General features: G+C 43.9%; 1 protein-coding gene across 2 annotated transcripts in view; it reads left to right on the top strand.

The window, feature by feature from the left end:
- The window catches only part of STXBP4 (syntaxin binding protein 4), an 80,857-nt gene extending 68,887 nt beyond the window's left edge, over nt 1-11,970 (top strand). Inside the window, exons 22-23 of one of the 2 annotated variants that reach the window (XR_005603318.1) lie at nt 10,111-10,271; nt 11,376-11,963. Coding sequence is in view for 1 of the 2 variants with exons in the window: in XM_019290756.3 (XP_019146301.1) it covers nt 10,111-10,126 (16 nt within the window). In the remaining variant the exon portion in view is untranslated. Of the gene's footprint in view, nt 1-10,110 lie in introns of both variants that reach the window. The other variant, XM_019290756.3, reaches the window with a different exon arrangement.
- Nucleotides 11,971-12,185: the final 215 nt, after the last annotated feature.

Here is a 12,185-nt window from a genome sequence, read left to right on the forward strand (position 1 = left end):
CACCTGTCAGCCCAGGCACTGGGCCCAGCTTTGCAAAGATGTTTAGCAGCTTAAACATGTTCATGGAGTTAATGGGAATTAGGCACCTAACCTACTTAGATGCTGCTATAAATGCTGCTTGGCATGTTTAGGTACCTAAATACCTTAGTAAATCTTTCCCCTGGCTGCTTGCAGTGATAGTGTACCAAAAATCAAATACTGGTGACTAAAGCCTAACCTTTGTCCTCTCTAACCAGCTTTGCCTTTCCCTGGGGATTGTTTTCATGTAACACTAAAAATACCAGCCAGCTCACAGGTGGTACCATTTAGGCTCTGCTCATATTTTCTGGTGGCTTGATTATTGCTCATTCTAGATTTTTTCCACAAACAGTGGCTGATCTGGCATGGATTTAATAGGTTGGTGTTTTCGCAACACTCATTTAAGATATTTTATTACAAGATAATAGTATTGAATTCACTTCCTACAAAGATGAAATGAGTTTTGTATAGTTCATTATTAAGTCAATAGAGTTGAAAAAAAAAGGGCATGGGCCAAAGATCTGTTATAAATGGAGCCTCTTGTTTCCCAATATGAAGCTGGGAAGTTGAAATCTGATAACCAATGCTGATTCTGTCCCTGTGGTACAGTATCAGTCAAACCCAAACTAATTAAAACTATCATTTAAAGAGAGTGGATTAAAAAATCTTTATCCCTCCTGCTCCCAGGTATGTTTGGGAGGTTGGTTTGCCCCCTGCAAATGCTGGCCCTGAAGCCATAAGGCCATGTTTGATGTGATGTCCAGGATCTCTATTTACAACTTCAGGATTAGCTGAGGTTAAATATATGCAGGGTTAACTGCTGTCTAAGGATATTTCCTTGCCTGTATCTTGCAGCTCAGGAATTCTCAGCACACGAGCCAGGACAGTGATGTGTTTGGTGTTTACAGTGGCGCTCGAGACTCCAGAGAATTCAGCTCAGCATTTTTCCAAAGCAAACATAAGCTGTGCTCTTCCTTCACCTTAAGAAGGATGTTGATAAATAGAGACATTGAACTGCAGCGACATGATCCTTATTATTCACTGAGGGCTCCAACGAGGGAGGTTGCTGAAATGATCCCTCATCCTGATGAGGAAGAATCCAGTTTCTCCAGACAGTCACTATGGGGAATTTTGGTTTCATTGTTAGGCTTCTTGGCTAAAAGCAAACCATGAAAAATCAGTAGTTTTGCTGCTGTTTTAGATAAGTCACTGTTTCACCCTGACCCCCAAAAGCTACACTCTGATCAGAAATGTCTTAATCTCCTCTCAAGTACCTTGCCTGTCAGCTACCCACAGTCAGTATTTCCCTGTGGTCCAATTATTGTTATTATCATCAAGAACTATCCTTGCTTTTGTATGTGAAGAGAACTCATTAAAACGTGATTGAAATGGAAAAAGAAATTAAATTATATTTCTGGTCTGAAACAGAAATATAACAATAACAGCATTTATATGGGAAAGAGAAAGGATCCTAGGAAAGCAAAGCATTGGAGTTCCTGCTGATGTTTTCATTTTCACTCCAAAGGCTGGTAATGCATCCCTGTTCCTTTCCCACCCCACTGTTCCAGAGAGCAGCAGGAGCAGGGGGCTCTCTGGGGACAGGGGAGATCTCAGGCCCTGGCTGAGCTGCGCATTTTAATCTCCAGACTGAGCCACTGGGGACCCATCATTAGGGACTGTAATTAGTCACCGTGGGGGTTACATGTTCCAAGCCAAAGACAACTGCTCATCACTGATGGCATGGCATGAGCAGGAGTCGAGAGGCCCAGTAAGAACCTGCCTGGCACATTCAGACCGTATTACTCCTCCAATTAAATGCAGAAGTGTTGTAAATAATAAAGATTCAGAGGATCAGGAAATAGGACCTAACTGTCAAAATATGGCTGTCTTGTTACTTGGCTAATTCAAAGATGCAACCGAAAGGAATCATTCTGGTATTAACTGAAAATGTGTAAATGCAGTTAATTACTCTTTTCTCTGCTCATCTTTGGGAATGCAGTCCAGTCTCTTGAGCCTAAATTCTCCATGAATGTGCTTAACCCATTCTGGCTGTAGATGCTGAAGCAGCACAGTCCTGCATGCTCTGCTGTTTCAAATAACCACTTAGAGTCCTGCAGAGAATGATACAAAAGCCAAAAATGAAATCAATAGTAAATGTTCACTAACAGGAAAAGTCCTGCGGCTGGCTGAGGATAATAAGAGTGTTTTACTGCTGTGGTCAGAGGTTGTTGGGTACAAAACCCTGAAGTCTGTTTCAGACCAGGTTTGTTATTGTTGCCTGTCCTGATGTTTTGGATACACAATTTAACCCACTTACAGGAAACTGGAGGAAAAGGCCTTGGTAGTTTCACCACATTCATAAAAATGCACGTTCTCATTTATAAGAAAACTCAGTAGCTAGCATAACTGAAGTTTTGAACAGCACCAGTGGGTGCTCCCAGGGGGCTGTTCTGGGCCAGGGACATTCACCTGGAGCACGGGGGGAATTAGCAATTCAGCTTCTGATGTTGCTGAGGGAAATTACAGCTCTCCAGGTAAGGAGAAGGATTGAGTTCTTTTTTTTTTTTTTTTTTTTTTTTTTTTTTTTTGCTATAGCCAAAAGGGAAAGGCAAGCCAAGGGCTCTGGGGCTGGAGTGAGGACAGGGGCACCCTGCCAGGGGCATCACCACCTCCCTGAGCTCGGGAGCTGGATCCTAGGGAGTGTTACCAGGGGAGTGCTTCCTTGCTCTTTTAGCTCATTGTAGTGGAAAGCCCTCAATCCAAAAAACCCGTGTGCTCTGCAAAGGCACCAACAAGCTCCAGCTGCAGGCAGGGGGGTGAACCAGCAGAGACGTGCAGAGCAGGCTGTAATTCCTAGCCAAAGCTGCAGCTCAGCCTCCTCCCTCTGTGCCCACTGCATCCAGAAATTGTTCTTGGCTCCATCCATCTACAGCTTTCCTGCCCTACCCAGTTCTGATCATGATCTCTCCCCTGGAGGAGCGCAGTGCTCAGCTGCCTCTCTCTGTCACTACCACATTTCCAAGGGACGGACTGCAGCTCTGACAGCTCCCAAGTGGGTAAATTGAGTTTGCAGTAATCCCAAATACCTGAGATAAGAAGCACAGCTGTTCCGTGGAGGCTGAGGGCTTTAGAAGCAGGGAGGCACAGGGACTCGGATGGATGTACGTGCCTCATGTCATGTGTCTCTGCCAGGGCTGGAGCCTAATTGGATTTCACAAATGTGACTTCTGCACCTCTTGATCACAAAACCAAATCAAACCTCAAGAAGTTTTGAATAAATCCATACCTGAAAGTTTGCCTAAAAAAAAAAAAAAGACTCATTCCAGCTCCTCCTCTGCCTCAGCAAGGGAGCAAAATGAAAATTTCAGAACTATTGCTTTAAAACAAGAAGAGAAGCAAAGCACAGCCAGCAGATCTGAATTCCTGGGTGCACTGAATAAAATCAGTCATGTGATAATGAAGGGATTTTCTAGAACACCTTTTAGGCATACAGTTTCTGCATTAAATCTATGCAGATGTCCCTAGAACATCTGCTTCTATAAAATGGGAGTAACAACCACTTTTTTACAATGCACTGATAGGTACAGATAAAAGCCTGGTAATTGCTAGCAGGGACTACTGCCTAACCAGAGATTTTCTTCAAAGTTAACCTGCCAAGATTTTTAAGACTATTGCACATGATAGCCCTGTGCCGGTTCACACAATTTTGGGGGGTGGAGTACGTGTTAAAATTGTAGATAACTGGGATTCAAACAGATTCCAGCCTCCCTTGAAGGCAGATCAGACGCGGCTGATGCCTGGAGCCGCGGGAGCAGAGGGAGCAGAGCAAATCCACAGATTTGCTGTTAATGTGACCTAAAATCAGTGGAGCTGCTTTAGCACGTGGGTGCCATGGGCTGCTCTGCTTCCCTTCAGGGAGACACCGAAACACCTGCTAAAACCCTGGGTAGCCCCGAAAGAGAGGAGCCATTTATAGGCTCTGCCCGGGAAGATGCACAGCTCTGCAGCAACACCGTCCTGGCTGCTTTTCATCTCCTCCCTCTCTGCCTATGTTTATTCATGAGTCAGGGTGCAGGGAAGATGAAAAGGCTGCTGGCAGACTTCTCCCCGGAGTCTCCACTTGAAATGGTACCACATTTCCAGGGAAGCCTCACTTGTGCTCACAACAAGGCTGATCCTCATGGGAATGCCATCATTCCTCTGCAGCTCTCAAGGCAGGCAAACATCTTTATCATCCAAACACTGAGGCACAAGAAGTCACTAAACCTCACCTGCTTTGGTGAGATCCAGAGCTGGAATGAGATTTTACTGCTCTTGAAAAACACAATATTTTGATGGATTTGCCCGGTGCCAGGCTGTCCCTCTGGTCTTTACAGAGGCACTTGAACAGCTGTAAAACAGCACCTGAAACCCGGGGGACTGCTGGCACACAGGGCTCGAGCAGAGCAAGTTCTGCTACAGAAAACCCAGCTGAGATCTTTCTTTGTAAAAGGGAATAGCAGCTAGTGGAACAGAAAAAAGAAAGCCATGCCTGAATGAAAGGAAAGTGACATTAAGGAGGACTTCTGAGTCAGAATAGCTCCTGCCATTCTCTGTCACAGCCTCACTCTGTGAGCAGGGATAGCCAGGGACAGGCTGCCAGGGTGCTCAATTCTTGTAGGCAAAGTCCTCTGCCTGGAGCACCTGCAACCTGGAATAAAAATCAGTCTGATTTTTGTAATTTTGAGGGGAAGTGTTAAAAATACTAAAAAGAAATCACATCTCCTGTTAACTATTATAAAACTGGAAAGCCTAAGGTTTTTTTTAGTTGATTTCAAACTCCCATCAGTGCTGTTGGTGCTGCTGCTGTATCACAAAGGGGTCTCTGCTGAAAAGTTTGTTCTCTAAACAAAGCAAAACCACAGCATTTTATGTCTGCAACTGCAGTGTGTGTTAGTTACAGGATCCTCTCCCATGAACTCATGCATGTTTTACTTCTTATTCAAATTTACAAGCACACTCAGATGACAGCAAATCCTGTGTTTATAATAAAGCCAGTGTTCTCTTTCCAGAAAAGCCAGTTGTATGGACCACCATGGACCCTCTTCTGACCCTTTTGCCAGAAGTATGACATTTCCACAGATTTCTTTGAATTCAAACCCAGTCTCTATGGCAGGGAGCTGTAGCAGCTGCGAAGTTTCAACAGTGAGAGTGAATTGTTCTAGTAGAGATTACTCAAGAGCTACTAATCTTAGCATAATAAAGCCTTTGAATGACTTCCAAAGGACCTCAGTGCAACTCTTAAGTAAATCAGTCTCACCTACTCACAACACAGAGCAATCAAGGTGTTTTCTTGCAGGAGAGCATCTCACAGTCTCCCTGGCCCAGGCTGGACCCGCAGCAGCAGTGTTCATCACCTGCTCCGAGGGGCTGAGGGTGGCTCAGCTCTCAACAGCCACCAGCACCTGTCAGGATCAAACCCCCCAAATCCAGCCGGGATCTAAGCAGTTCGGTTTTCCTATGAGGAACAATTGTGAGAGGGTTTGTGCAGAAATCTGCAGTAACTGAGGTCGATGCTGACGCTGTTACTGAGCAGACACTGCCGAGCAGCCTCTGAGCAGCTCAGTGACAGAGCTTGAGAGACAAGAGAACGTTACTGTGACGTTCAGTGAAATCTAATGTACTGCTGTAAGACTTCTTACTGGAAACAAGTACCTGGCTGCTGTGTATAAGAGGTTTGCAACCTGTCGGTGTCATAACAGACCTTGTTACCTTACAGATATAAGAAATCACACAGTTAACTCTGGCAAATACTCACCTGGCATACAGGTGTTACCCTCTTAAGATCCCCCTACCTGATCCTACAGGAAACGGACAAAGAGAGAGACAACACTGATGAAAACTCAGTGACTTGTCCAGGGTCATGCAGCAAGTGGTGGCAGGGGCCGGAGAGCTGAGGTCACCAGCCTGGTGCTTCTACCCCTGCACTGAACTGTCTCAATAAGTGAAGGCTCCAGATCAAGTGTAAAGGTTTAAATTATAAGAAAATTTTATTCTTCAAAAACAGTAGTAAAAAAATGGTTTCCAACTTTTTTATCTCCTGCTCAAAAAAATAAAAATAATAAGACAATATGAGCTTCTCTCAGAAAGGACAGGTTTTCCAGGAAAGAATTTACATAACAGAATAGTAGACAAGTCAGTTAGACAATGATCGAGATAAAGTAATGATGCTGGATGTCTGAGCAAAGTATCAGAGAAATGTTCCGAAAATCTGGTCTAAAAGTCTGCAGCAGATGACGTTTTGTTTCTGTTGCATGGAGGATTCTTGGCCATGGAGGCATTGCCCTGCCCGATGGCTCCAGGACAAAGAGGAAGGAGTTCCCCAAAGAGAAAAACAATCCCCGAGTTGTACAAGCACAAATGCAGAGTATTGTGAGAGGCTGATTGTGCTGAATGGAGCCAGCGGATGGGACTCTGTATCCATGGTACCTGAGGAGGTGACTCATGGCACCGCTATAAATACGAACTTGCCTGCAAGGAGCACACTTGAGTAAAATCTGCATTTGTACTGCGTTTGCACAACGAACTTGAGACTCCACTTCTCCCGGCGTTACCAGTGCATCCCTCAGGATGAGATACTGGTGTGGAACAGGAGAGACCCCACAGTGCCCCTGCTCTGCCTCCCCTTGTCCCAGGTGGTGGCACTCAGGGACATCGCACCCCGGCAGCGGCAGCACATCCCGGGCTGAAGGAGGGATCATGCCATGCCATGAGGGCACCAAAGCAGGGAGGGAACATGGCTGGGTACAACTGCAAGAGCTCAGCTTACAGTAATTCAAAATGTTTGATTCACTCAGGAACAAGCCACTGACACGGGCAGTGCCATCGGCTATTAAGAACAGAGTGATGGCACAGGAGGGAAAGGTGGCTGCAAATGGGATAGCTATTAAACAGCTACACGCCACCTCATTTGGGTCTCTCCTGGGAAGGAAGAACACGGCACTAGACCATCTGAAAGTTCCTAGAAGGAATCGCAGCCCTCGTAAAGACATCAGGCAGAGCTCTGCTGGCAGCCTGGAATTCGCATCAGCAAATAGTTTTGGATGTTTGCGCTTGTGGAGACTGCAACTTGCCTGCCTAGTCAAAAAGGGGGAAAGGGAAAAAGGAAAAAAGGCAGCCTCTCCAAACTGAGAGAAGTGTCATTTGCTTCGGAGCAGGGGAGCCCCGTGCCCCCGGCGCGAATGCAAAGCCGTCCGTGGGTTTCAGACCACGCTGCTCCCCCGGCCACGGAAACGAGGGTGGAGTCGCCCTCCCGCTCCTCCTCCGGCTGAGTGGTGATGGATGTGAGTGAATCAGAGGGGAAAGGGAGCTGCCTTCACGGCTGCTCTGCAGTCAGAGGTCTTTAAGAGATAGAAATAGGACTTTTAAAAAATATTTTACCGAATTCTTAATGATTTTTAGGAGGTACAAATAACTCTCTCATTACAAGAACCTTCTTCGCTCCACATGTTTAAATATCCCCTGGCTCAGGGAAGGTGGGAAAAAAGTAAGAAAGCTGATTCGGTTCAACAATTTGAAAAACACTTTGAAAAAAATGATAGACAAGCACTCCCTCTCCATTCAGGGTCACAAACCAGATTAACTCTCTGCTCTTGATGCCTTGAGAACTCCGGTAGTTTTTCACAGGTGTTATTGTATGGCTTGAGATTCTGATATAATGGAAAGATAATCAAATTGGAATCCCATTAATATGTACCTTTTGTAAGATTAGCAATTTCACAGTCTATTAATTTTTTCCTAGCTGAGTTTAAATGTGTAACAGCACTTGATTTAACAGAGCTGCATGGGCAGACAGTATTCCAACATTGTGAACATCTGTTCTGAGTTACCAAAATTCCAGCTGAAAACCAAATATTTTCCCTATAAATCAACCCAAACATTATCCTGAGTGTTGTAATAGATGCAAAATGATTCTGGCTCCCTCTGCCCTGTGGTTTGGCTCTTTCCTTAAACTTGATGTGGATATATTTATTTAAACACTTCAAGAAATACACATCTGAAATGGCTATTTAAGCTTCCTTGGAGTCTGTCTGATGTTGGTTCAACATTTATGGTCAGTTGACAGACTGCCTCATTAACTACAGATTCTATTAATTAGTGTAAGCTCTGGTTACAGCTTTGCAGATGAACCTGTTCTGGAGCAGCACTTAAAGTTCCACTCAAGTGTTCTGAACACTTCAGCCCAACAGCACAGAACTGATGACCCCAAGTTTGTGAGGGGGCAGAGTTTATTTTGGTGTTTATATTCATTCTGTTCTGGCCTGTTTCAGTGGGCTCTTTGCCCCCATTGTTACTGCTGCTGGTCATCTTTCATGAGTTAAATGAATCAGAAGAGGTATTGATTTATCTGGCATAAAGAAATGAGATTTGTTTACTAAACATGAAATTTGGAAAGAGGCTTTGCAAGACGGTTCCCAGTTAATGGTCTGAGTATGTGAATAAAAATGTTTACTTAGGCAGAAGCAGCAATTCCCTACTTTGAGGTGTTTAATTGCATTAAGCTTCATATGAACGACTGGGATTCAAGATTTTTTTTTTTTTTAGTTTATATGTAACAGCTCAGACAGACAAGGAGAGAACTGAATTGTGGTATCACAAATAACTACAAACTCCTGTATAGAGAAAAATCCTTTTGGTTCATCTGTCCTTGCACAAAATACCCTTTGGGGGCAGAAAGAAGGTTGCGCTTTGAGGATGACATTTTCGAGTTGTTAATCATTTTCTGTCTTAAATTGTTGGAGAAAAACAGTGTGTGTGGACTAAATATAACCCTGCCTTTAGTGCTGGTTGGGAAATGGGAGTCCCAGGCCAGTTCTCTCTCACAAACAATGGGAACACGTGGGCCAAATGGAGACAGGAGGATGGCAAAGGGAGCACTGTAGGACCCAGGAGTCTGTGTCAGTCAGTGGAAACTACACAGGGGGTTCAGCCATGAGAACCTGCACTATTCCCCTGCAGAGCTGCCAAAGTTATTATGAAGTTGAGGGCCACGTTTTCCAAAGGCAATTTGTTAATTAAGGCATAACAGTAAAAATACCAGAGAGCTGCAGATATGTAAACCTGCATAAAAATGTGCGTTTTGTTCAACCTTTCTATTTTTAAAGAGATCAGAACCCATTCTATATGCAGTAGGCTACATCCTTCTATGGCATTATACATTAGCTTTATATATTGTTAATTAGACCTAATTTAGGCCTTGAAAAATCTCATTAAAATTCTGATTAGTGCTGTTGGCAAGCAGCCATCTAAAAAATCTCTATTTCTTTCTTTGATAAGTTTGAAGCCACTATAACAAACAGTAAAAATAAGATCACAGCCTTCTTTCTCATGCCAATCAACATAATGTGTTCTCCAGGTCAAAGTCATTTAAGAAAAAATACAGGAGAAGGACATCTTTATTTCCCTGCATGGATGCTGTCAGGTGGCTATAGAAAATTATATGTTTATGCCCTTTGGCAGTTAAAAAAAAAACAAAGAAAAAACCCCAAACCCAAGAAACTTGTTATGAAAATGCCAGTTGTAAGCCTTCAAAACCAATTTATTCTGCAAGTCAATTAAATAAGGGGTTTTTTTAAAGGCTTTAAAAATTAATGGGAATAAAAATATTACAAAGTTGGTTTAATATTAAACCAGTTCTGTCTGATGTTTTCTGCATAACTTTCTGCCTGATGCTTTCCATACAGCTTGTAGTCTAAATGCCTGGCCAGGAGAACATACAGACAAGAATATCTTTAGTCCAAATACAGTCAATTATGCACCCACATTGCTGCAGATCAGAGAAGATAACTTTAAAAGAAATCATGGCATTAAAAAAAAAAAGTCAAAGGCAGAATAAAGCAACAAACAATAGCAGGGCTGCTCTGCTTCCTTGTGCCTGTGTATGTTGAGGGGTTGTTATGATACAGCTGCCAGCTATCATTGTATTCATCTCAGTTAACTTCAACATTTCGCTTTAATGCAGAAAAACTTTACAAAGCTGAGCGCTGCTTGAAATGGCAAACATGAGGTGTCTCTTTCAGTGTACCTTGTCTCTGTGCACATCTGTCCTCACAGGAGACACAAGCAATGAGCCTGAGCTTGCAGAGGAGCCACCAGGACTCTGCAGAGCTGCTGACTCCAGCAGAGGAGAGGCAGGAGGGCTCTGATCTGTCCCTGTCCCTCGGAGCACAGTCCCCAGTGTGCAGCTACTCTGTCTTGCGTTACCCTGGACACTGGTAAGACAAAGCATATATGATTATGGGAAATCACCTCCTTTTCCTTCTCATAAACACCCAGCCATGCCACTGAAACTCTGCTTTGGGATGCTCTCTATAAATAAAGCTGATTCTGGGTTGGAATATACATTTTTAAAAAATCCATAATGCGAATAAGAGAGGTGGTAATTTAGCAGAATGCCCTGGCTGGGGGTACCTGGGGTACCCAGGAAGGGCACTGTGGGCTGGCAGCACTGTCAGGAGTCTGCTCAGGTACTGCATGAAACTGAGAGTGCATTAAAAAAGAGGGGGGAAAGAACCCCCCCAGTCTCATCAACAAGATTTAATGAATCTAAACCTGCAGGACAAACAGCATACAGCTAGTAATGTGGATTTCTGCATTACTTGCTGCTGCTAAAATAATTCTTTCATAAGGAGACATAGCATGACTTTAATGCCTTTATGTTTAGAACCCTGATTTTTGTCTGTAGGAATTTTCCCAGTCTCCCACAGAAGGTCAGGCTTTCCTACCAAAGATAAGAAAGGTTTATCACATTTCTGGGTCCTTAATAATTTAAACCCATGGGATTAAAAACTGATCTGTGTTTCTGCATTTTGGTTTTTTAAGTAGGAAACCTGGGAGCAAGGTGGATGTCACAGAACTGATCACAGAAAGAAATCCCAAGCTTAGGGCAGCCTAGCAAGCCTGAAGCCCAGGGCAGCAGTCACTTCAGTGACTTTGAGAGAGCTCGTTGGAGAGCACGGGGTTTGCAGTATCGAGCTGTACAGATCCCGAGCTGATAAGCCTATGCATGCAGAATTCTTCAGGCTAAATTCTGCCTGACCTTCCCCAGCACCGTGCCTCCAGCAAGCTCTCTGAAAGCAGCCATTTGAAGTCAGAGAAATCTAGGTCATTGACTTCAATAGAAACTCTGATTAAGGAGGGGATGATGCTCAGCTCCTGCACCTTTCACTCTTCCCTTCTGCTGCAGCTCTCGCCGGGGATGGGCTGTTTTATTCTGTGCTCGTGGGTGCTCTTCTGTCTCCAGTAAAACCAATGCCAAATTCCAAAATCAAACAGCCTGAGCATGTAAGAACAGCTATTTCTAAACTGTCTTTTTGCAGCATGCAAGCCAAGAGTGAAAAAGGAAGAGGAATGGAGTACAGAGGAATAAATGGAAGGATCAAGTTGTTTTTCCCATTGGCACCAGCTGGGAGTTGTCCTTATTTAGGGGAAGGTCTGACTGCAAAACGGGCCAGCTACTCCCTTATCTCTCGTCTCAATCCAGTTCTGTCATCTGGCTGCTTACACCTACTGGGTCTAAATAATTTGCCAAGGCACCAAAGGCACAAGGTGCCTGGAAATGGCCTTGAGAGTCTGGTTAATGCTCTACAAGGGGAAGGTTGCTTTAAAAAGCAGAGCAGAGTATTTGTTCCAAAACTGTAGTCATCAGTGAGAGCCACACTTACTGAGTTCAAATCAGGTCAGCTGCCCAGGCAAGAACATGTATTTGATCTACCATGTCATGGTAAAGGCTGCCTGTAAACTTTGGCAGAGAAAATTATTAATCTTTCAACTCACAGCATATAAGCAATGACTAGTAATACCTATTTTTCTGCGAACTGGAATGCCTTTTGGAACCACCCCAGATTACTTAAGAGAAGTTCCTCTGCCATCACCCAAAAGCAGTTCCAAACCTGTCTCTCCCACATTCAATTAAACTTAAAAAAAAAAAGAAAAAAAAAAGAAAAAAAAAAAAAGAAAAAAGAAAAAAAAAAGGCAGGGGCAGCTCATGGTTCATTCAACAGGCATTCTTAGTCTTGTGAGGAGCCACAGCAGCTCACTCGGCTGCACCCCACGGGGACAATAAACATCCATTTTTCAGTAATTCAGTGCTGTGGGTAGTGGCTTTCACTTGGAAAGCCAAGCGAGGG

The sequence above is a fragment of the Corvus cornix genome, chromosome 18 (assembly GCF_000738735.6).
Source record: "Corvus cornix cornix isolate S_Up_H32 chromosome 18, ASM73873v5, whole genome shotgun sequence".
Lineage (NCBI taxonomy): Eukaryota > Metazoa > Chordata > Aves > Passeriformes > Corvidae > Corvus > Corvus cornix.